At 39.4% G+C, this 26,489-nt stretch overlaps 1 protein-coding gene across 2 annotated transcripts in view; it reads left to right on the forward strand.

Annotated features, from left to right (window-relative positions):
* The window catches only part of TSNAX (translin associated factor X), a 33,112-nt gene extending 18,668 nt beyond the window's left edge, over positions 1-14,444 (forward strand). For both annotated transcript variants that reach the window (XM_082673740.1, XM_082673741.1), the window contains exons 5-6: positions 8,305-8,432; positions 12,504-14,444. In XM_082673740.1, the coding sequence (XP_082529866.1) occupies positions 8,305-8,432; positions 12,504-12,881 (506 nt within the window). In that variant the 3' untranslated portion in view covers positions 12,882-14,444. The remainder of the gene's footprint in view (positions 1-8,304; positions 8,433-12,503) is intronic.
* Positions 14,445-26,489: the final 12,045 nt, after the last annotated feature.

A 26,489-nucleotide genomic window follows, 5' to 3' on the forward strand; every position in this document is an offset into this window, starting at 1 on the left:
CAAGGTGGGAAGGGCTTGAGCTTTTGAATTATAGAAATGTTTTTTCACCACTCCTTATGTGACCTGGGTGAATTTCTGAATTTCTTAGAGCCCCAATTTGTTCATCCATAAAGGAAGGATAGTATAACCTTGGTTACATAAGGTTATAATGAGCTTTAAAAAGATGGATGTAAAGTATCAGGTACATTGTCTTACATATAATTGGTAGTACCTAAGTCAAGACTTAAGTACTACCAATATTTTATTTATATATTTTAAGAAATCTTGTTGGGGGCTGCTGAGTATATACCCCAAAGAATTGAAAGCAGGGACTTGAGCAGATATTTGCACACCCATGTTCATAGCAGCATTAGTCACCATACCCAAAAAGTAGAAGCAACCCAAGTGTCCATCAGCAGATGAATGGATAAACCCAGTGTGTTCTATTCATGCAGTGGAGTATTATTCAGCCTTATAAAGGAAGGGAATTCTGACACATGCTGCAACATGGATAAATGCTCAGTGAAATAAGCCAGTCACAAAGGGACAAATACCATATGGTTCCATTTATATGAGGTCCCCAGAGGAGTTCAATCCATAGAGACAAAGTAGAATGCTGGCTGTTAGAGGCTGAGGGGCAGGGAATGAGAAGTTATTTAATGGGAATAGAGATTCAGTTTTGTTTTTGTTTATTTGTGTCTTTTGGGGCCACACCGCACGGCTCGTGGGATCTTAGTTCCCTGACCAGGGATCGAACCCGCACCCTCAGCAGTGAAAGCACGGAGTCCTAACCACTGGACCGCCAGGGAATTCCCGAGATTCAGTTTTGTAAGATAAAGAGTTCTGGAGATAGATGGTGGTTTTGGTTGCACAACAGTGTCAGTGAACCTAATGCAACACATCTGTACACTTAAAAAATGGCTAAAATGGTAAATTTTATGTTCTTTACCCTATTTGGTGAATTTAATATTTTTCATGTGCATTTATTCATGAGACTGCAAACATTTTAGCAACATCATTCAGGAGTGCTTTGTTGCAGAAGCAAATGGCATTCCTGTTTGCCATATAATTTAGTTTCACTAAGGTGGATTTTTTTGCCATTTCAATAGGAAGAATAGTTCATACCAATCTAAATCTGAAAAGTACCACGGAGATCGTGGTGTCTAGTACTTTTGTTTTATAGTTGAGGCACAGTCCTGGAAGTTGGTTGTACTTAGTTGATTTTATTAACTACAAATCATTTTTAAAAATATATTCATTAAAACAATTCTACAACTAATGAATTCAGCCAGATACCTTTTTCCATTCACAAAGAAGTGATGTTTTACCAATATGCTCTCCTGTAGGTAGCATCTTTGTTAAATAAAGTTCATTCAGAATCAGGAATAGTATTAAAAATACTGTGTTGCTTTTTCACTGCTTGTTTTCTTTTTAAAAATTCTTTCTCTTCCATTGCTGAACTTTGAAACTTGAAATTATTTCTTTTTAATTATGCAGGGCATTTCAACTCTGTTGTCCCTGCCCTAAGCTGAGCTCCATTTCTCCCCTTGCACATCAAACACTCCTTAAAGGACTCTGTTAAGCAAAGGTACATCTACTCTGGGATACTTTTCTTTTTTTTTTTTTTTTTTTTAACCGGTACGCGGGCCTCTCACTGTTGTGGCCTCTCCCATTGCGGAGCGCAGGCTCCGGATGCGCAGGCTCAGCGGCCATGACTCACGGGCCCAGCCACTCCGCAGCATGTGGGATCTTCCCAGACCATGGCACGAACCCGTGTCCCCTGCATCGGCAGGCGGACTCTCAACCACTGTGCCACCAGGGAAGCCCTTTTTTTCTTTTTTTTTAGTGTGGTTTTTAGCACTTGTTATAATTGGTGGACTTGTTTTTTGGTCTAGTTGCATTCTTCTTTCCTTCTTTTGATTACATTTAAAATTTTTTAAAAAATTATTTTTATTTTAATAACTTTATTTTATGTTATTTCATTTAATTTTAGTTTATCTTTTCCTTTTTTTCTCCCTTTTATTCTGAGCCATGTGGATAACAGGGATATTGGGATACTTTTCTTAAGCATTGTGGGATAGGTCCTGGAATTTAAGTCTTTCCTTGAATGCAATCAAATTCTTAGACATAGTTTTTCCCCAGTGATCTCTGTAAGCAGAATAGCACAGTATAACAGTACTCCCACTAGAATGGTTTAAACCAGCTTGCTTAGAGAGCTGAGGTAATAAGAATCCTTTTGATGTTGTTTTAAGTTGCAAGTTTTTCCTGTTTCCCACTGTCTTTATTTATAATCATAGTGTATATATTATGTTTTAATTTTTACTTATTTCTTTATTATATTTTGGGTTTTTTCCAAAATGGTCATTTTCCTATTTATTAAATGTCCCTATGAAACATAATTTAAAATTACTAAATAGTTTTTCAAAAATGGATCTGCCTTATATAATTATGTTTTTGTGCCTGTTACATTAGGAACAAGGGATAAGCAGTGAACAAGGTAGTCATCATATTGCCCTCCTAGCAAGGGATAGAAATGGATGGTAGATAAGGAATTCTATGTTAATTTTTTAATACTTCAAAAATTTTTATTTTATTTTATTTTATTTATTTATTTCGGTTGCGCTGGGTCTTAGTTTGGCACATGGGCTCTTAGTTTCGGCATGTGGGATCCAGTTCCCTGAACCCGGGCCCCCTGCATTGGGAGTGCAGTCTTAACCACTGGACCACCAGGGAAGTCCTGGAATTTTACATTATTTAAATGCAACTTTGACCTAAATGTCCATCAACATTTAGATGAATGGATAAAGAAGATGTGGCACATATACACAATGGAATATTACTCGGCCATAAAAAGAAATGAAATTGAGTTATTTGTAGTGAGGTGGATGGACCTAGAGTCTGTCATACAGAGTGAAGTAAGTCAGAAAAACAAATACCATATGCTAACGCATATATATGGAATCTAAAAAAAAAACTGGTACTGATAAACCTAGTGGCAGGGCAGGAGTAAAGATGTAGACATAGAGAATGGACTTGAGGACACGGGGAGGGGGAAGGGTAAGCTGGGACGAAGTGAGAGAGAGGCATGGACATATATACGCTACCAAACGTAAGATAGATAGCTAGTGGGAAGCAGCCGCATAGCACAGGGAGATCAGCTCGGTGCTTTGTGACCGCCTGGAGGGGTGGGATAGGGAGGGTGGGAGGGAGATGCAAGAGGGAGGGGATATGGGGATACATGTATGCATATGGCTGATTCACTTTGTTGTACAGCAGAAACTAACACAGTATTGTGAAGCAATTATACTCCAATAAAGATGTATTTAAAATGAATAAATAAATACAACTTTGATTAGTGCCTCAGAGTAAAGGTGCATGGTACTAGGAAAACATATAATAAGGGCTTGTCTTAGAATGGGATGGTGTCAGACAGTTTCTTCAAAGGTTCTGTTTGATGGAACATGAAAGGATTAGTAGTAATTAATCAGGTGAAAGAGGGAGGAGGGCATGGAGGGAAGGCTGAGGGCCAGCAAACGAAACCCCTTGAAATCAGAGAAGGCGCAGTGTGCGTGTGGAATGAAAAAGGGAAAGCACGGAGAGTCAAGGAGAGGAGACAGGTGTGTGCGTTGTATGCGCACTTAGGTTATGTGAGCACTCTGCCTCACGAGACATGCCGTTCCACTGTTTGACGTCAGGGTTCTCCAGAGAAACCGAACCAACAGGAGTCATGGGGGTGGGGGAGGGAGTGGGATAGGTAGGAAGTAACTTATTTGAAGGAATTGGCTCACATGATTTGGGGGCTAGGAAGTATGAGATGTGTAGAGCAGGCCAGCAGGCTGGAATTTCATGGAAGAGTTGATGTTGCAGTCTTGAGTCTGAAGTCTGCAGGCTGGAGGCTCAGGCAGGGTGTCTTTGTGGCAGTTTTCCCAACCGGTTGCTTGGTTGGGAAGCCTCATTCTTTGTTCTTAAGGCCTTCAGTTGATGGGATGAGTGTCTCTCCCCGCCCCACCCCATTATGGAGGGTCATCTGCTTTACTCTGAGTCTGTTGATTTAAGTGTTAATCAATCTAGAAAATACTTTCACAGCCACATTTAGACAGGTGTTTGACAGAACAGCTGGGCACCATAGCTAGCCAAATGGACCGTCACACATAGTGTTACCATGAGAGAATAGATGAGAGACGGGTTCAGTTTAAGTGATACCCTCACTTCTGACTGATTTCTTCTGCCTTGAACTACACACTGGAATTTGCACTTTGTCTGTCAAATCAACTTGAGATTATAGGTATATAGATACGGCCATCCTCCATCTGTGGGTACACTGGCTTATACCCATTAATCTTGATAATTAATGTTCACATGATGAAATCATCGAGCCTCACCATGAAGCCCTGGGAAAGCTTGTGTGCACCACCTTCAACTGATAGAACCTTAGTTTTTATGCTCTCTCCCCCATCAATTACCACATGTATGACAAGAACCTTGATACTTGTATTTGATTCCAGCATTTAAAACACTACTATTTTTGCTCGACGTGGCTATGAAGTGTAAGCCAACTGTAGGAACTTGGGGGCAGGATTATGCCTAGAAATATTGAAGAAGTAGTGTTTTATATTAACTGTAGGAAAATTCATATTATAGAGTACATACAAGCCTTGTACTGTTGTTAATTTAAAGGATATTTATATGGGTTTACATACCCACCTTTGAAATGTATTACTACGTGAGTTATAACTTGACCATAGCGTGAGTTGAGGCTGATGATGGTTGGTGGAGGGTGAAATTAAGCAGGTGTTTATAAACCACGTTAATGGTTTTGCTCCGTATTCGGAGAGCCATGGAAAGCTATTGAGGCTTTAAGTGGGGGAGTGACGTGGTCATAGTTATTAAAAAGGCAAACAGTCTGTGGTGTGAGAGTGGATAAGAAGAGGGAAGAAAATGGATGGAAGGAAGGGCGGGCAGGAGGCTCTTAGAACTGGCAAAACGAAGAGGGCTAGGCTGGGAAGGAAGATTGTGAACGCCGTGTGGGACATGTTGGTCTTGAGGTCCTCTGATGGGATTGTCAAACACGCATTTGGATACGTGTGACTCGAAGCCAGAGATGTAAAGTTGAGGGATTGAAGCCAAGTATAGGTAAATTTGAGAGCCTGGGATTAATTGAGGCAGAGACTAAGAAGACATGGCCAGAGAGTTAGAAAAACGGGGAACTAGGAGATGATGCCATTCAAAGGAACCAAAGGGGAGTTTGTTTAAAGAAGGGAAAAAGGGGTCAAAATGCTGAACGCTGCTACAGTTAAGACTGAAAAAATGTCCATTAGACTCATCAACTATGATAACTTGAAGTGAAAGCTGTTTTGGTGTAGAGATGCATTCAAGCTAGAAGGAAGTAGGCTGAGAAGTGTGAGGTGAGCTTACTGAAATTTAACTGAAGGCGAGGAGAGAGTTGGGGCAGTAGGTGTGAGGAAGGTAGGGCCAGTGGATGGAAGAGATCTGAGAGTGTCGATGCTGATAGCGTCCAGTAGGGGACATCAGGTGGAAAACCTCATATGTGGAAGGGAGAATCCACGTTAAGGTTCCTGCTGGGATTGTATCTTGATTCTGAGGCTAGGCTTGCTGGCTGGCCTCAAAGGATGGAACACCTCGTCCATGGTAATAGGGGTGAAGGGGATACGATACCATTATGTATTTTCCTAAGTCCCTGTTGTATTCATCAGTTTCCTGCATAGTAATTTGAACAGAGAAAGTTTAATATAACGAATTAACTGTGTAGGGGACTGCCTTATAAGAGGAAACATGAACTCTGAAGAGTACAGGAGTATCAGACAGGAGGCATCCACTACCCCAGGGCAGAGGCAGAAACACATCTCGAGGAGTCCCCCCTCCCTCCCCCCCTGAAGTCGTGGGCCATTGGATGGCTGAGATGTCGTGCTGATGCATCACTGGGAAGCTGTCCGTGGGGAGGTGCTGGGCCGGGAGACTCCTTGCCCAGGGAGGTGGCTCCCTGGGAGATGCTCTCTGGGTCACAAAGGGAATCTGCCCCCAGAGAGGGGCCTCGTGCTGCTGCCCACCTGGAGCTGCAGGTTCCCCACGCTTAGAAGGCTGCCAAAGACGGGCACACCAGAACCCGGAAGAGAGCTTTCCCTCCTTTGCTGTCCTTCCAGGGCCCTCTATCAGCAAAGCTCACTAATGTGCCAGCTGGCAAAAGAGAAGCGTGTTAGGGTCCACCTCCATTATCTGCACTGATGGAGCTGAGGGACAGTACGTTGACGAGTGGCACTTCTGTTATTGACCTTTCAGGTTTTTTCAGTTTTTGTTGTTGTAGTGATTGTGATGATGCATATCCTTGTCCATAAATCTTTCTGCATATCTTCGTCTTTAGCTCTCATTCTTAAGAGCCAGTCACGTTAGAGCATATTTAGAGATGTGATGAGTGGTTCTTAAGTGTTGCTGTTTGCTTTTGTATGCCTGAAGTATTTCTGGAAGGAAATGAGAAATACAGATTGTCGTTAGGGAAGGGAACTGGGTTTTATGAACCTATTCATACAACTAAAATGTTACAGAAATTTAATTGTAAATGTTAAGGGGTGTTATCTGTTTTGTTAAACTCAACTTTATTGTTTCATTTCTCAGCATGTTAGGTTTATTAAGCAAAGTGTCCTATCATGTCTTACTCTGTCAGCAGGAGACACTTATTTTCTAACCTTACTTTAGCATCATTTGCTGCTCAAAATGAGTCAGGGTATTTTCATTTAGTTGTTTCCTCTTATTGCTATAAAAACCAGGTCATGCATTTCCTTTTGTGTCTTTGACCCTAGTGTGGCATTTGTGACAATACCACAGTGGCCAGCCTTCTCAACACTGTTGCTGCCAGGCCTGACTTTTAGTGTCAGCTTCTGGGAGGCTCTGTGAGTGCAGGACTCTGTCAGGAGAAGTGTTAGAGAGAGAACTTGAATACTGATGACCCTACCAAGTTCTGAGTTTTCTTTCTGAATTTGTTCCCCTCTTCCTGTTTTTACAATAATGCCTTTAAAAAGAAGACTTGAGTTTCTTAACCTGACAGTAATGATAATCATTTTAAGAAATACTTTTTCCCTGTATGTATTACCTTATAGATTAAGACATAATAAAGTAATGCTGAAAATTGTGACGATAAAATTTGGTTGTTTTAAAACACTTGAAAAAGTATTTATAGTACTATTTTCAACCTTTACTGAGCTTTTTTTTTTTTTCCCCGTATGCGGGCCTCTCACTGTTGTGGCCTCTCCCGTTGCGGGGCACAGGCTCCGGACACGCGGGCTCAGCGGCCGTGGCTCACGGGCCCAGCCGCTCCGCAGCATGCGGGATCCTCCTGGACAGGGGCACGAACCTGTGTCCCCTGCATCAGTAGGCGGACTCTCAACCACTGTGCCACCAGGGAAGCCCACCAAGATGTATTTTTAATTCAATGAGGACTCTGTAGAATTTACATCTGGTACATCTGGTATTACTCATTAGCTTTTTTTTTTTTTAAACGTAAACTACTGAAGCAGAAAGGATTGATTTTGAAGTATGAGGAAAACAGTATTCTGAATTTTGACACTTTAGTCTGCATTATTTACTGTGTTTTTTTACCTATTAAAATTTTAGGAAAGAGCCAAATGATCTTTAATTTTGTCTCATTTGATTGAATCATTGTCTATTTTGCTGCTGAAGGGAGCAAAAAATAATCTGTGTAGTTTCTTTTAAAGCCTATCAGAATTTTTGTAATAGCCCTTTCTTAAATTGTTCAAAAAATATTTCTCTGGGGCTTCCCTGGTGGCACAGTGGTTGAGGGTCCGCCTGCCGATGCAGGGGATGCGGGTTCGTGCCCCGGTCCGGGAGGATCCCACATGCCGCAGAGCGGCTGGGCCCGTGAGCCATGGCCGCTGGGCCTGCGCGTCCAGAACCTGTGCTCCGCAGCGGGAGAGGCCACAACAGTGAGAGGCCCGCGTACCGCAAAAAAAAAAAAAATTTCTCTGAAAATCTTTGCCATTTCTCTGTCGGAAAGAGTAGATTTTTAAGATAAATGGGCTCATGAAGCACGAAGAAGAAATTGAACACCTTTGTACTTGAGCTGTCTAAAGTTCAGCCACAGAAGTGTTTGCGTGTTCAGTGTAGTCCCCACCATCTATTCCCAGGTGGTCCCTTGTGTTCTTTCTAAGACCTGAATCTAGGGCTGATATTCATAGGAGGCACCCATTAAGCTTTTGTTGAGCTAGGTGATGATTAGTTTGAAGTTCTTTATTATGACTTCCTTATTATTAATTCAGTGGTTGTTCCTTAGTAATTTCTTGGTTGGTTTTTCAGGACTGCAGGAATATGTGGAGGCTGTCTCTTTTCAACACTTCATCAAAACACGATCACTTATCAGTATGGATGAAATTAATAAACAATTGATTTTTTCAACAGAAGACAATGGGAAAGAAAATAAGACTGTAAGAATTTAAAATCATATTTCACATTTATTACATAATTTATGTAACAGTATAATGATTGTAGGCGGTTTATTGGCTTATGATGCTAAGAATATTGAGATGGGAAGATTCTTTCTACAGTGTGATTTCAGATTCCCAACTAGGGAAATGGTCTTTTTAAATATTTTAGTTAGTGGCTCAAACAACCGTGGGTATGTTGGGGGAAAACATTACTCTTTACATAAAGCATTATTGAGTAATTACGTTAAGTCCACCGTTGGTTTTATGGTGTATTTTACTATGTGCCCTTTATAAGCACTGTCTCATTTAATCCTTTTTTTAACCTTATGAGGTAAGAATTATTACCCTCATTTTTCAGAAAAGGCCTTTAGGGAGTTTAAGTAACTTACCAAAACCTAGTTAGCTAGTAAGCATGACAGGTAACTTTGAAACCAGGTGTCTCGCATCCAGAGTCATGAGTGTCCTTGTCCACGCTGCCGGTGTTTCTCACCATGTGCCCCAGGGACCCCTGTGCCAGGTGTCTACCTCAAAGGAGTGTTTTAAAGGATTTGATTTAAAGGTTTTAAATTAGGTAGTATACAGCACATGCCACATAAGTGCTCAGTAGTTAGTTGTCATTATCAATGTCAATATCAAGTTGTTATTACATAGTGAGAGATGTTAATTACTGAGTTCATAATGCTTTTATCTGAAATATTACATAGCTTCTCTAAATTAAGAAAAGAGAAACTTTGGCAGTTCAGCTTTTAAATAAATACTATTTTTTCCCCTGGGTTTCAAGATACAGTATTCAGGCCATGAGGTAAAATTTTGACTGTTTGGTAACCTCCTGAGATACCAGTACACATAAAGATACAATTAAACAGTTTTTTTCCTTTCTTTATTTTTCATCAGTTTTTCTTTCATTATTATTTTTTTAAAAATCACTCAAAGAGTTAGGATAGGCAGGCAGAAAGTGGAAGAAGCTATGGAAATCATCTTTTCTTGAATGTTAATAAAACATTAATTTTGAAAAGTGAGATATAATTTGGCATGACAGGTATAACTTACTTCAAGGAAACCATGTATTGTCTCAATTTTAAAAATCATGTGAAGTTTATTAAGGAGGAAATTCATCTTGAGAAGTAAAATTCCTTCATACCTTTTATTTATTTAGTAAAGATTGAATTACGGAAAGAAGTAAGGTAAGCCTGTTTGACCCTGCTTCTTTTTTTTTTTTTTTTTTTTTTTTTTTGTGGTATGCGGGCCTTTCACTGTTGTGGCCTCTCCCGTTGTGGAGCACAGGCTCCGGATGCACAGGCCCAGCGGCCATGGCTCATGGGCCCAGCCACTCCACGGCATGTGGGATCTTCCTGGACCGGGGCACGAACCCATGTCCCCTGCATCGGCAGGCGGACCCTCAACCTCTGCTCCACCAGGGAATCTCGACCCTGCTTCTTAAATATATCAGGCAAATTACCATGCCTCCCTTTCAAAATTCTCTCTAGTTCAGAATGGAAATATAAAGGCAAAAGGTAAAGAGAAACTGAGAGTTAAAACACTATTCTGAGGATTTAGGTAGTAAATTATTGTAAGATTAAGGTGTCATAATATTCATATACATATAGTTCTCAAAATGTGAAGACCACATTCATAAATAATTTTTCCCTTTAGTGCTAAAGATTGTTCTTGGTGCTGAAAATTCTGGGAATTCAGTAGGGGAAGGTATTTTGCTCTGACATGCCTATTGAGAGTAGTGTCAAAACCATTTAATTTTTTAAAAACTTTTCATTATGAAAAATTTCAAATACACAAAAAGTGGAGAGAATAGTAGCACATGAACATCCATATACCCACTACCTGGATTCAGTAATGAACATTTTGCCATATTTGCTTCATCTAAATGTTTTTTGCTAAACTACTTAAGTTATGGATGTCACGATGTTTTACCCCTAAATACTTCAGGTCCATCTTGCAAAACTGCTTTTTAAGTAATTTTCTTTTCCCTAGTTTCTAATATGTATTATCGGTAAAGCAGAATTTATTTCCTTGACAATTAGTTGAAATTTGTTCGTTTTTTAACACACTTTTTTTCTTCAAAATCAACTTCTTAGTTTATAATCAGGGAACTCCTTCTGTCTAATGAGAGAAACAACATTAATGTTTTCTTAAGCAAAACTTACTTTTATAAATGACTTTTATGAAAATGCCCGCCACCTCCCCACCTCCTCTACCCTCACCACCCACAGTCTGTCCTTTCCAAAAAGATGCCAGTTCTCTTCACAGTTAATAGAAACAACACATAGCAGGTCAGGATAATTGGGAATTATGTCAGGATAATTGGGAAGCTGACTTTGTATACTTACCCAGTTCTACCATTAACTAGTTATATTACCTACAGTGTTTCTTGGACCTCATTCTTATACTCTACATTGAGAAGGTTGGAACAGATGGTCTCTGAAGAGTCCAGCAGTGCTAGGATTTATGTATTGGGTACAGAGCAACCAGAGTCATCTTAATAAAACCTAAATTTGACTCTGTCATTTCCTTGCTTAATTCTCAACGACTCTGTTACCTATAGGTAAAGTTCTCATTTCTTAATGTGACTTTGTCCCCTCGCTCTATCTTTCTAGACTCATCCTGTACCACTTCTTACTTTAAATTTTACTCCAAAGAAATACCTCACTAGTTCCTCAAATATACAGCTCGATTCTCACCTGCACGCCTTTGCAGTTCCCTCTGCCTAAAATGTCCTCCAATATAATTGCACCCCACCTAGCTAAGTCTCATACAGACTTTTAATAACAATTTAGACATTGCCTCTTTTAGACAGAATCCAATAGAGAGAGAAATTGATGTGGAGAGAGGAGACTGACATAGTGATGGTAATGGTGATACCAGCTAACATTTATTGAGTATTTACTTTGTGTTGGGCATTATGCCAAGAACTTGGTAAATGTTATCTCATCCTTAAAATACACCTCTGAGGTAGGTACTGTTATCCCATTTTACAGATGAGGAAACTGAGGTTTAGAGAGATGAAATAACTTGCCCAAGGGCATACACCTTATGAAGCAAGGTCCTGGAAGAGGTGGGAGGAGATGGGTCAAGGTCATTTGGAAGAGTTAACCTCAAACAAGAGGAGGGACAACTCATCATCTGAGACTGGAGGATAGAAGGTAAAGATGGATGTGGACATAAATAAGTTTTTTTGTTTTTTTTTTTAGGGATAAGGTAATTGAGAGAACTTGTGCCAGGTGGTCTGGCAGATAACCAGGCCAGTGAAAGTAGGCAAGATTGTTTACTGAGAGTGAAGAGGTTTGGGGTTGAGTAAGGGCTGAGGAGGAGAGTGGTGAAGGTTTGGAGTAGTGTTTGAAGAGACTGGAGACAACCATCTCAGAAATAAGCAAAAGGACTGGTGAGTAATTTGTAGTGGTACAAACGCTATACAGTTGTGAGTGTTATTTTTTAGCCCAGTGGTACTCAGCCACTTGAATAAAGCACTATCAGGAGTAGATTTTTATTACTGATTTAGGGTTGTGTTTTTGCTGGGCAGGTGCAGTAGAAAATAGGAGCCTAAAGGAACTGAGGCGGGTGTAGCGAGAGAGTAATAAATCCTGATGGCTAGTGCCGAGGGGGACAGGAGAGAGGCCAGAAAGGGACTAAGTGATTGAGGAAAACATGACTGGATCCTGAACCTGGAGGGCTTTATGATTTGTCGTTTAAGTAAGTCAGTCATTGTCTTGCAGTAAAGTCAGTAGGCCTTGTTTAAGAATGTTTTGATTTTATCTTGTATGTCAAGTGAAATTGGAAATGGTTGATTTTATAATGATACAATATTAGATGTCAAAATTATCTTGAAGTCATAAGTTCAACTCCCTACTGAGGGCATGAATTCGTCTTGTAATGTCTCGAATGGTCATTTAACAAAACGGATCATTTTATTCAGAGAAGATTAGTATGATTGGCCTGCTGTTGATTTTGTTCCTTATATGAGATACATGCATAGTCACTCTTTTACACAGTGTATTTTCTTTGTGTGTGTGTGTTCTTTTTTTTTGTTTGTTTGTTTTTTTTTTTGTTTTTTACCAGCCCTCTTCTGATGCACAGGATAAGCAATGCGGTACCTGGAGACTGAAAATCACGCCTGTTGATTACCTTCTGGGAGTGGCTGATTTAACTGGAGAGTTGATGCGAATGTGTATTAACAGTGTCGGGAATGGGGACATTGACACCCCCTTTGAAGTGAGCCAGTTTTTACGTCAGGTTTATGATGGGTTTTCATTCATTGGCAATACTGGACCTTATGAGGTTTCTAAGAAGCTGTATACCTTGAAACAAAGTCTGGCCAAAGTGGAGAATGCTTGTTATGCCTTGAAAGTCAGAGGTTCAGAAATTCCAAAACACATGCTGGCAGATGTCTTTTCAGTTAAAACAGAAATGATTGATCAAGAAGAGGGCATTTCTTAGAGTAACATAACTCAGTTTTCTTTCTCTTAAGAACTCCTGAGAGAGACCAATTTGTAAGACTGTTATTTAGGATATCATTTGACTTTATTGTGGCTTTAGAAATGTTTTCAGTTGTACTTGTTTTAAATTGTATACAGGCTGTACATAAAATTACCGAAACAAATCATTTCTTATATCTTACTCGTGAAAATTTGCATACAGATGTTTGCTTATATGCCTGTTTGACTTTTTGCTGGCTAAACCTCATCATTTATCTTTGTAAATGTGAACATGCTTCAGAGTGCACTTTCTGCCGTACCTGTTTTAATTTAGTGTGTGTGAATTTTGGAGCGGTAATATTTAGTGAAAGACAGTTATAGTTTAAGTTGGTGATTTTTAAAAAATATATATTTAGTTATACATCTGGACTTGAGCTTCCTGTTTAAATTTCTTGATAATATTGTGCCAAGCCTCCAAAATAGGCTTAATTCATAGACCAAGAGTTTAAAATCACATGACCAGTATACTTCATGAGGTATTGTAGTGAGAATTCATGTTATGTTCTGGCTAATTTTAGGTCATTTTGAATGCATATGAAACAGCCTTCCAGAAAAATTGACAGGTACCCAGATGTTAGTTTCTACATTTAATTTTTGTCCTTTATCACAGAAAGTCTGATAGAGAATTGGCACTAACATTGTAATATTTTCACTGATGTTTGAGTTGAATTATATACTTGCACATACAACTGAAAAGGTAGTGATTATTTAGCAGTTTTTGTTGTTGTTATTATATTTAATTAGGCATGTTTGGAGGCTTTCCTATTCTAACATCTATCAGAAATTACATCTAAATAATTATAATGAAGTTTTGAAAATTCTGAAATATGAAGTTAATCCAAATCTTTATAGTTGTCCAGTTGTGTTAATGCATAGTATGAAAAGTTGCCAAAGAAGATTTATCACGTACAATTCAGCAATAAGACAGTTGTCAACACAGTTGGGAATAGCAGGTAGTATCACTCGTAGTAGAAGTAGTCTCACTATTAATATTTAGAATTGGAATTTGCCTACTGAAATTAGTTATTTTAGGAATATTAGGAATTAGTTATATTAGGAATTTGCCTACTGAAAATAGTTATACCATTCACTGTGGTGTGAAGCTGACTTGAGCATGGCACTGTTGGCTGACAACTAGACATTTCCATTTGGTTTTGTGAGTTTTGAGAATCTGGATACTGGATTTTATTTTTGGAAAGATTAGCAGCTCTGTTTGCAAGGGCTTATTCTTGGAAAGGATAATTTTCCAAAAATGATCACCTAAAGGAAAATAAAATATATACATGCCTAATAGATTAGGTTTGTTTGTTTGTTTGTTTTGGTGGTAGTTTTTTCCGTTTCCCTACTCGAAGGTATACAGCTGAAATATAGTTTTATTACATATTTTTCTTTCCTCTGCCACTTGAAGTTAAATTTATAATGTTAAAAGTAAAGTAATAATGGATTGATGAATGTCTTACAGATGTTTAAAACTGAACTCTTTGAATAAAATATTAAAATACAAAAGTTAAGCTTATTTTTTGATCAGTTGAGAAATACTTAATCAAACTGTTATAGACTTTTTAGCCTAAACAGGAAACTTGATATAGACTCGCTTAATGTGGAGATTTATGATTTCTTAAAATGGGTCCAGAAGTAGGGAGAGTTCAGAAAAGACATCTTTTCACATCTCATTGACCTAGACTGGGTAACTTTCCAGTCCCTCAAAACCAGTTAGTGGAAAGGAGGATGAGATCACCTTGATAGATCAAAGTGCCCTTTATCTGAGAGAAGAGCAAACACAAGAAACCGAGTTAAGGTGTTGCCATCTTCGGGGAAGGGGAAATGGCCTTTAGGTCCGCAGTCAGCAGTATCTGCTACAGGTGGATTGGTGCCGGGCCTACTGATACATTTCTACATTGCATGTTATACTAATACAGTGGGTGTTAGACCAGGATGGTAGAGGATCTCTAAATGTATCCTGAATGTTTCAGTTTTAAAGTGGTTGCTCTCATATCATCACCTGTGGTGATGTTTTTCATCTTTATTATAAAAAGAAATTGGTTCTAGGTAACATGGCAAGTTCCTGAGAAATTGTAAAATAAAATTGGGTTATTTCCTTCATAAGTAATTGCTGCATTTATGAAATCATTGTTTTTTCCACCATACACATTGCAGAGCCCTAGGGCTTTTTTTGAAGGTGATCAAAGAAAGGTGTTATTTAAATGAGGGATTGGTGGAATGGATTTAAAAACTTAATACAAACTCTTTGCTGTCTGCAAAAGACTCACTTTAGATTCAGAGACACAAATGGATTAAAAGAATGGGAAAAGGCATTCCATGCAAACAGTAACCAAGAGAGCTAAACAAATAGACATCAAGACCTTTTTTCTTTTGGCTAGAGACAGAGAACAACATGTAATGGTAAAAGGCCCAATCCATTGAGAATGCATAGCAATTACAAACATATGTATATTGATATATAAAACAGCAGAGCCCCAAAATACATGAAGCAAAATCTGAGATAACTGAAGGGAGAAATGGACGATTCAGTAGTAATAGTTGGATAATTTAATACCCGACTTCCTATAATGGATGGAAGAACAAGACAGATCAGTAAGGAAATAGAGGACTTGAACAACACTGTCAACCAATTAGACCTGACACCCGTATATAGAACACTCATCCCAACAAGAGAAGATATATTTTTCTCAAGTGTGTGTGGAACATTATCCACAAAATGTCAGGCCACAGAACAAGTCTCAATGCAATTAAAAAGATTGAAATTATACAAAGTATGTTCTCTGACCACAATGGAATGAAGTTAGAAATTAATACTAGAAGTAAATTGGGAAGATAAATGAAGCAACATACCCCTAAATAGTGGGTCAAAGATGAAATCACAGGGAAATTAGAAAATATTTTGAGAAGAATGAAAAAAACACAGTATACAACTTACGGTGTTCAGCAAAAGCAGTGCTCAGAGGGAACTTTATAGCTTTAAATCCCTGCATTTAAAAAGAATGATATCAAATCAATAACCTAAACTTGTCTTAAGAAACTAGAAAAAGAATAGCAAAGCAAACCACAAAGCAAGCAGAAGAAAGGAAATAAAGATTAGAGCAGATATAAATGAAACAGAGAATAGGAAAACAATAGAGAATACCAGACAGTGGAGAATATCAGTTGGTTCTTTGAAAAGATGAACAAGATTAAAGAAACCTTTGGCTAGACTGACCAAGGAAAAGATGATTCAAATTACTGAGATCAGGAGTTAAAGAGGAGACATTACCACTGACCTTACAGAAGCAGAAAGTTTATAAGGGAACACAATGAACAATTCTAAAGTTACATAACCTAGATAAATGGACAGATTCCTAGGAACGCACAAAACTGACTCAGGAGGACACGGAAAATCTAAATAGAACTATAGCAAAGAGGTAAGGTTACTAATAAAACTCCCAGTGAAGAAAAGCGCAGGACCAAATTGCTTCACTGTTAAGTTCTACCAAACATATAAAATTAACACCAGTCCTCAAGTTCTTTCCAAAAAAGTAGGGAATAGTTTCTAACTCATTTTATGAGGCCAGTATCATTGTCATACCAAAGCCAGACAGAACTACAGACCAGTGTCCTTCATGAATATAGATGCAAAAATCCTCAACAATATACTAGGAAACCAAATTCAGTCACAAGTAAAAAATGATTGTACACCATGACCAACACCGTGGAATTGCATCTCAGGAATGCAAGGTTGGTTCAACATGAAAATCAAATGTAATACGCCATATTAATAGCACGAAGAGGAAAAAACCATGGTTTATCTCAGTAGAAACAGAAAAGTCACTTGACAAAATCCAACACCCTTTCATGACATAAACACTCAAACTTACAGTAGAAGCGAAATTTCTCATCCTGGTAAAGGGTATTCGAAAAGCACACAACATTGTACTTAATGGTGAAAGAACGGAAAGCTTTCCCTCTAAGATCAGGAACAAGACGAGGATGTCCAACATTGTACTGGAGGTTCTAGCTAAGGCAATTAAGCAAGAAAAAGAAACAGAGGGCCTCCAGATTGGAAAGAAAGATGTAAAACTGTCTCTATGTGGAGATAACATGATCTTATATATAGAAAACCTCTATAAAGAACCCTCAAAACCCCCCAAACTATTAGTAATAATTAATGAATTAAGCAAGGTCGCAGGATACAAGATCAATACATAAAAATCAGTTCTGTTTCTCTACACTAGCAATTAAAAATCAAAATCAAGGCAATAATTGCATTTACAATAGCATTACAAAGAATGAAATATACAGAAATAAACTTACCCTAAGAAGTGCAAATTGTACACTGAAAGCTATAAAATGTTGCAGAAGAAAAAGGCATCCTGTGTTCATGGAATCTGTGGGTTTGGACATTCTATGGGTTTGGACAGGTCAATTGATTTTTGACAAAGGTGCCAAGACCGTTCAATGGGGAAAGAATAGTCTTGAACAAATGGTGCTGGGACAGCTGAGTGTCCACATGAAAAGAATGAAGTTAGATCCTTCAAATCATATACAAAAATTAATTTAAAATGGAGCGAATACAAATATGACCTAAAACTATAAAATCCTTAGAAACAGGTGTACATTTTCTTGACCATAGATTAGGCAGTGGTTTCTTAGGTATAACATCAAAAGCACAAGCATCCAAAGAAAAAAATAAATTGAAACTTCCATCAAAATGAAAAACTTTTGTACATCAAAGGACACTATCAAGAAAGTGAAAAGTCAACCCACTGAATGGGAGAAAATATTTGCAGATCATAATCCGATAATATAGTGATATAATGATAATAGATATATGTATCTAAAATATGAAAGGAACTCTTCTTAACAACTTAACAGTAAAGAGACAACCCCGTTTAACAGTAGGCAAAGGATTTGAGTAGACAGTTTTGTAAAAATGACACGCAAATGACCAATAAGCACACGAAAAGATGTTAAACTTCATTAGCCATTAGGGAAATCAAAATCACGAAGTACCACTCTACACCCACTATATATATACATTTTATATCTGTATCTTTTATATAATAAAAGAGAAAGAAGGAAAGGAAGGAAGAAGAGGGAAGAAGGGAGAGAAAAAGAAAAACAGAAGGAGAGGGAGACTTGTGCATGAATGTTTCCAACAGCATTATTTATGGTAGCCAAAAAGTGGAAACAACGCAAATGTCCATCAGCTGATGAATGGATAAACAAGGTGTGTTATACCCCTGCAATGAAATATTATTCGGCCATAAAAAATTAAGTGCTGTTACTTGCCTCATGGATGAGCCTAGAAAACTATGCTAAGTGAAAGAAACTAGATACAGAAGGCCGCATATTGTATTATGTATTGATATGAAATATTGGTGGCATTGGGGTGCTTGAGGGGTTTGGAGTGACTAACAATGTGGGGTTTTTGATGAGGTGATGGAAATGTTCTGGAATTAGTGGGACTGTGCAACCTTGTGAATATATTAAAACCCACTGAATTGTGCACTTTAAGATGGTGAACTTCATGTTATGTGAATTGTATCTCTATAATAGTATTTTAATGTTTTTTAAAAAGTGGATTTATTGTTTCCTTGAAAATTTGCTTGAAATTGCCTGGTATTTTGCTTATGGGAAGACTTTTTTTTTAATTATTCAGTTTCTTTAATTGTATAGGGCTATATAAGTTTTTCATCATTTCTTAATGGCAAGTTTTGATAAATTACATTTTTCACAGGATTAGTCCATTTTGTCTTCATTTTCAATTTTTTTTGATACAGTGTTGTTAATATGTTATTATATTTATATCCTGGCTATATATGTATTCATAGTATATATTTGTGTTGTCTCTCTGTATAGATGTTTTTAGTCATTTTTGCCAAATGTGTCTCCATTATGTTAGTATTTTTAAAGAATTAATTCTTGCTTTATTTGGCTTTGGCTTTTTGCTAGTCTGTTTTTTATCTCATTGATTTATACTCTGATTTATTATTTCCTTGTATACTTTTTGGGGGTTTATGTTCTAATATTTTTATAATACATTATATTTTTTACATTTTTGCTTATTTTTAGACTTTTTCCACTGGGTCTTGAACGTTGGTTTTATAATTAATTTCAATAAATGTGGAGTACTTTTATTAGTAAGATATTGTGCTGACTAGTCTACTTTCTATATAATCCTGTACTGATCTACCTTGATCTCTTATTTTTAGGGGACTAAGGGATCCCGCCCCCTCCTCGCAAATCTGGGAATTAGTAGGTACTTGATTAGCTTCTATTTGTTAATTCTGTGGTTTCTATTGGTATCACCTTTCTATCTTTTGACAGTTTCAAAAAAATCTATTCAAAAAATACCATTGAAATCTTGTGGAAGTTCTGCAGTTTATTGTTTTTTAAAAATTTTTTAAAGGTATTTTTATTTACTTATTATTATTATTTTTTTTGCCTGCATTGGGTCTTCCTTGCTGTGCATGGGCTTTCTCTAGTTGCGGTGAGCGGGGGCTACTCTTCGTTGCAGTGCGCGGGCTTCTCATTGCGGTAGCTTCTCTTGTTGCACAGCACAGGCTTTAGGTACACGGGCTTCAGTAGTTGTGGTGCATGGGCTCAGTAGTTGTGGCTCGCGGGCTCTAGAGTGCAGGTTCAGTAGTTGTGGCACACGGCTTAGTTGCTTCGCGGCATGTAGGATCTTCCCGGGCTAGGGATTGAATCTGTGTCCCCTGTGTTGGCAGGTGGATTCTTAACCAGGGAAGTCCCCCTGCAGTTTATTTTTGAAGAAATACTTCGAGTCTGTCTTTCTTTGAGTGCACAGTTTGTTGCATCCAGAATTGTGAATGTGGTAACTTGCAGCCTAGAGCAGTAGCATTGCAGCCAAATCAATCATCTGTTTATCTTCCAGATGATCTTGCTAAAGGAGCCCCTGTTGGTTCCTGATTCAGAGTGGCTCTCCAAACAATAGATCAGGTCCTGATTTCCATCAGGGTTGGTGAGGTCTTCAGTATCCCTGTTCAGCACACTCTCATTTGGGGCTCTGTCGATCCCTGGAGGGGTTATGGACAGGACCAGTATCCTGGGACCCTCTATACTTAGAGCCATCCAGAATTCTAGAAAGTACCTCGTGGTCCACAATTTGTTCATGTTGATGGGGTGTCACATTTGCAACTCATAATTTTTTTTTGAAGTTGAGACTTGAAAGTTTTTAGATGATTTATACATTAAATTACAACCCACAGGTTAACTATAGGACTTTCTTACATTTTGTCTAAAAGTGCATTTATGTAAATTCAGCTGATTCTTAGAGCTCTGAGGTAGGCAGGGAATGGTAATATTCCCTCCCACTGCCCCCTTTATATGTAAATAATGTAACTGAGACCTAGAGAGGCTAAGTAACACGCTCAAGGTTACCTACCACACTAGACAAAGATTTGGGATTAGAAACTACGTCTAATGAAACTTAGATGACAGCCTTTCTGCAATGACACACCACTTTTTGTGGTTCTTAATATTATATGTGACCTTGAACAGGTTTACCTTAAGCCTTATTCTTTCTGCACCTTAGTTTTATCATCTGTTAAATAATATGTGCCTCACTTTTCTCAGGTGTTTTTATGATTGAGCCATATAATCTGTGTGAAAAAGCATTTCAGGGCATGAAGAACCCAGGAATATAACTTACTGAATAGACTCTACCTGCAAAATTTTGCATGTAATTTAAGGAGATGGCATGGACCTTCAGAAATCCATCTATGGATGCTCTAAAACTAAGTCCCTGAGACCCAGATTAAGAGACCTTGTTGGGGCTTCCCTGGTGGCGCAGTGGTTGAGAGTCCGCCTGCCGATGCAGGGGACACGGGTTCGTGCCCCGGTCCAGGAAGATCCCACATGCCGCGGAGCGGCTGGGCCCGTGAGCCATGGCCACTGAGCCTGCGCGTCCGGAGCCTGTGCTCCGCAACGGGAGAGGCCACAACAGTGAGAGGCCCGCGTACCGCAAAAAAAAAAAGAGACCTTGTTATTGGAGGAGTCCAAATATGTCTTTCACATCGTACACTTGTATAAGCATGCAGTTTCCATGGTGATACTCTGACAGGGGCAGATACTCAATTTTGTTATAGTTGTGTGAGTGAAATGCTGATATTATGTTAGAGAATTTCTCTAGTTAGAAATGCCCACGACTTTCATGTCATTCTGAAATGCGTCTTTGACCTTAAAAAGCCAAGAATCACCGGTCTAGATGATTTCTTAAGGTCCCATGCACCATCAAAGACTTTATAAGGGACTTCCCAGGTAGTGAGGTTAAGACTCTGCACTTCCAATGCAGGGGGCCTGGGTTCGATCCCTGGTCAGGGAATTAGATCCCACATACATGCCTCAGCTAAGACCTGGCACAGCCAAATAAATAAATAAATAAATATTTTAAAGATAATAATAAAAAGAAGTCTTTATAAATCCAAGGATCCTAACTAGGATGAAGCAATTTCTAGGATTTATGAAGTAGTGGGCTTTTCTTCGGTTCGTTTGTTTTTTAAACAATAAGTGAAGTTCTGTTGAGTGCATGTTCCAGCGTTGTCCCTTCCCTTGTCCCCTAATGCAAGTTCTCATTTGGTAGAAGCACACTGATATTTTAATTCAGAGACTACCTATTGCGCTTGTTCCTTATGCATCTATAATTGGTGTGTTTCAAGAGAGAAGGTTTTTGCCTTGTGGAATAAATTATACATAGTTAATTTTCAGTCATACCGTCTTCAAATTTTAGGGTAAAAGTGATTATTTCTCTTTTTTTAACCTTTATTCAATATTTTTCCAGCTTAATTTTGATATACTTGACACATGACATTGTGTAAGTTTAAGATGTAGAATGTGTTGATTTGAAACATTTATAAATTACAAAATTACTACCAGCCGTCATACTATTAGCTACTGCCTCTGTTGATCCCCATCCCATCACATAGTTACCATTTCTTTTCTTTCTTTCCTTTTTTTTGTTACTTCTGTCACTGTACATAGAGACAAGCCATTTCTTTTTGGTGGTGAGAACATTTAAGATCTACTCTTTGAGCAACATTCAAATATATGATACAGTATTATTAGTTATAATCACCATGCTATGGATTAGATCCCCACACTTGATAATTTTATCCCGGGGAGGGTGTACTCTTTGAACAGTATCTCCCCGTTTCCCCTACTTCGCAGCCTCTGGCAACCACTACTCTATGCTCTGTTCCTCTGAGTTTGTCCTTTTTAGATTCCACCTATAAGTGACATCATATAGTGTTTGTCTTTGCCCACCTTATTTCACTAGTACAATGCTGTCAAGTTCCTTCCAGATTGTTGCAAATGACAGGATTTCCTTCTTTCTCACGGCTGAATAATATTCCATTGTATACAGTCAGTCCTTTGTATCCTCAGGTTCTGCATCTGTGGATTCCACCAAGTGCAGATCAAAAATATCAGGGAAAAAAATTGCAGAAAGTTCCAAAAACCAAACTTGAATTTGCTGTATACTGGCAACTATTTACATTATATCTACAACTATTTACATAACATTTACATTGTATTAGATATTATAAGTAATTGAGAGGTGATTTAAAGTATGTGGGAGGATGTGTATGGGTTACGTGCAAATACTACATTTTTTTATATAAAGGACTTGAGTATCCATGGATTTTGGTACCTGCAGGGTAGGTCCTGGAACCAATTGTCCTTGGATACTGAGGATGACTATATATACCACTCTTTATTCGCTTATCCATTGATGGACACTTAGGTTGTTTCCATACCTTGGCTATTGTGAATAATGCTGCCATAAACATGGGAGTACAGACATCTTTTTTTTTTTTTTTTTTTTTTTGGTACGCGGGCCTCTCACTGTTGTGGCCTCTCCCGTTGCGGAGCACAGGCTCCGGACACACAGGCTCAGCGGCCATGGCTCACAGGCCCAGCTGCTCCGCAGCATGTGGGATCCTCCCGGACCGGGGCATGAACCCGCGTCCCCTGCATTGGCAGGTGGACTCTCAACCACTGCGCCACCAGGGAAGCCCCAGACATCTTTTTGATATCCTGTTCTCATTTCCTTTGGATGTATACTCAGAAGTGGGATTGCTGGATCATACGATAGTTCTGTGTTTAATTTTTTGAGGAAACTCCATACCGTTTTCTATAGTGGCTGCACCATGTTACATTCCCACCAACAATGCACTAGGGTTCCCTTTCCTCCACACCCTCGCCAACACTTGTTATCTCCTGTCTTTTTGATAATAGCATTTCTAACAGGAATGAGGTAGTATCTCATCGTGGTTTTGATTTGCATTTCCCCGATGATTAACGATATTGAGCATCCTTTCATGTACCTGTTGCCATTTGTTTGTCTTCTTTGGAAAACTGTCCAATTCCTCAGCTCATTTTTTAATCAGGTTGTTAGTTTTCTTGCTACTCCTTATATATTTTGAATATTAACCCCTTTTCAGTTATATGACTTGCAGATATTTTCTCCCATTCAGTAGATTGCCTTTTCATTTTGTTGATTTCTTTTGCTAAGCAGAAGCTTCTTAGTTTGATGTAGTCCCACTTACTTGTTTTTGCTTTTGTTGCTGTGCTTTTGCCATAAAAATGTTTATTTTTTACTGGTCTACCTTTCGGGGGGAAAATCCTATTTGTAACCCATCTCAATGATCTTTTGAATAGTATAAGCAATTACATATGCCAAATCCCAAGTCTTGCTTTAAGAAACATGACAGAACAGCATCTAGGAAACACAAGAACACAGGACTCAAAGTCCAGAACTTTCTTCCATATCATAATGTAAATAAAAGCCTCCAAAACTCTTTGTCTACCTAACAGAACCCACACGTACACATGCGAGCCTGCGTGCACACACACCCCGACAGTAGTTTTTCTGGATACCTCTTAGTACTTCCCTGCGTGGAGGGAGAATGGATAGAAGGCTTTGGCAGCGTTGAAGAGGCAGAATCCTAATGGCACTGATCCTTTAGCAGTCACGATTTGAGCCACGCACCAGGTAAAGCATCTCAATTAACTGAGGTTTTGACTCAAGGCACAGGGAACATAGAATAAATAGTAAAAGAAGAAAATTTTAAATATCAACTCTCACCTTGGGAGCAGTTGCAGAAACAAGGACTTTAGTGACAATGCATATTTTCTCATTGCTTTGTAATGTATCTTTTATATTTTAATCAGTTGTGCCTTTTTTTTCCCTCCCCTTTTCCTCGTTATTTCATATAGGGCATGTTTTTGTTGAGTAAACTTTTAATCTAGTCTTCAAGTTACAGGATGGCAAAGGCAAGTTGTATTGAACCAAAAGAGGAATGAAGATCAGAGGTGGGTAGTGACTGATAGGACTTCCTCTCTCCCCTCTTAGGAAGAAAGTGAACAGCCTTGGTTGTGGGGAGGATCGATGCATCCTATTCGGTGGAAGCATGAAGTCGCCTGGAGGTTTAAACCTAGCTGGAAAGGTGTGAGTGCCGCCTAGCCAGAGGAGTAGACCGTGCCGGGCACTGCCTGCTGATACTTGGTACTAGGCCTGCCTCCTAAACTCTCATTCTGCATTGTAGGAACTGGAAGCCTAGAAACCACACTTCCTTGATTCCCTTGCTAAGAGGGTTTACTTGCAGTCTCCCAGTGAGAGGCACATGTAATATTTGAAAAGCAGAAGAGAAACAAAAGCCTTGATTGCTCCTTCAGCATCAGAGGCAGGGTCAGGCTTGCTCAGATGGCATACGTGAGGTCTTGCAGGAGCTTCCACACTCGACTGATACCTGCTTCAGGGCTGCCGGCAGCTGAGATCATCAGCCGTGGTTTCCTGCAATTCCTGTGACTTCTGGGTTTCCTGAATTCACTGGCAGCTTTCCCTGACCTTCCTTTCACCCAGCCCTTCCAAGGTTTTGGAAGCACCTGTGTTAAATCCTTTCCTGTATGCTTTCTGTTACCTCGAGTGCTTTCTGTTTTCCTGACTGAATGCTGACTTCAGGGAACAAGTGGTTCTTAAGCCTGAGAAGAGGTGCCCGATCTCTCTCGTTGAAGAAATGCAAGTTAAAACTACAAGTTGGCCCTTTTCACTTATCAGATGGGTTAAGAGTTGAAGACTGGGGCTTCCCAGGTGGCGCAGTGGTTGAGAGTCCACCTGCCGATGCAGGGGGCGCGGGTTCGTGCCGCGGTCCGGGAAGATCCCACATGCCGCGGAGCGGCTGGGCCTGTGAGGCATGGCCGCTGAGCCTGCACGTCCAGAGCCTGTGCTCCACAACGGGAGAGGCCACAACAGTGAGAGGCCCGCGTAACACACACACACAAAAAGAGTTGAAGACTGGTAACACTATGTTGATATGAGGGAAACGGGGACTCAGGCTGCTGTGAAAAGTAGAAATTGATATTGATCTATGAAATTGACATTGATCTCTACGAGGGGTGTTTTGGTAGCATCTGTCAAGTTTATTCATACATTTGTGAAATTACATGTTCAAAATATACTCATTATAGCAATGTTTTGAATATTAAAAAGTCAAATGTGAGTGTCCTTCCATGAAGGACAAATTAAATCAATTATGGTGCAACCATAAAATTAGGTGCTATAAAGCCATTAAAAAGAATGAGATAGGGCTTCCCTGGTGGCACAGTGGTTGAGAATCTGCCTGCTAATGCAGGGGACACGGGTTCGAGCCCTGGTCTGGGAGGATCCCACATGCCGCAGAGCAACTAGGCCCGTGAGCCACAACTACTGAGGCTGCGCGTCTGGAGCCTGTGCTCCGCAACAAGAGAGGCTGCGACAGTGAGAGGCCCGCGCACCGCGATGAAAGAGTGGCCCCCGCTTGCCACAACTAGAGAAAGCCCTCGCACAGAAACGAAGACCCAACACAGCAAAAATAAATTAATTAATTAATAAACTCCTACCCCAACATCTTAAAAAAAAAAAAATCAGACAGCTCTGCATGTCCTGTTATGGAAAATTATCCATGGTGTTTTAACTGAAAATAGCAAAATGTAGATATGCCACTGCTGTGGAAAAGGTTAAAATAATATGTCCATATGCTTTTGTTAATGCGCAAACTATTTCTAGAAAAATACACACAAAATGACAAGAGTGCTTGCTGGTGCCCTCCTTCCACTCGTGAATCAGTGAGCAAGGGTACAAAATAGGTGGCACATTTGTAGGCTGTGATGTAAAGCAAGGGTCCCCAGCCCCCGGGCCATGGACCGGTACCAGTCCACGGCCTGTTAGGAACCGGGCCGCATGGCAGGAGGGGAGCAGCAGGTGAGCCAGCCAGCGAAGCTTCATACGCTGCTCCCTGCCGCTCCCCATTCCTGGACTCCCAACCCCGTCCAGGGAAGAATCATCTTCCACGAAACCGGTCCCTGGTGCCGAAAGGGTTGGGGACCGCTGATAAAGAGCTCGAAACCAAGGATAATATTGGTATTATTATTGGGTTTTTTGTTTGTTTTTTACAAGGTCTGTTTCTTCTACCTTTTGGCTCTTTTTTCCTCCAGATATCTGTACTCTATTTCCCTCATCACTTTTAAGTTTGTGCTAATAGGCTACTTCCAAATGAGGCCTGCCTTGATTTAATTT

The sequence above is a fragment of the Grampus griseus genome (genome assembly GCF_964374135.1).
Source record: "Grampus griseus genome assembly, chromosome: 16".
In the NCBI taxonomy this organism is placed as follows: Eukaryota; Metazoa; Chordata; class Mammalia; order Artiodactyla; family Delphinidae; genus Grampus; species Grampus griseus.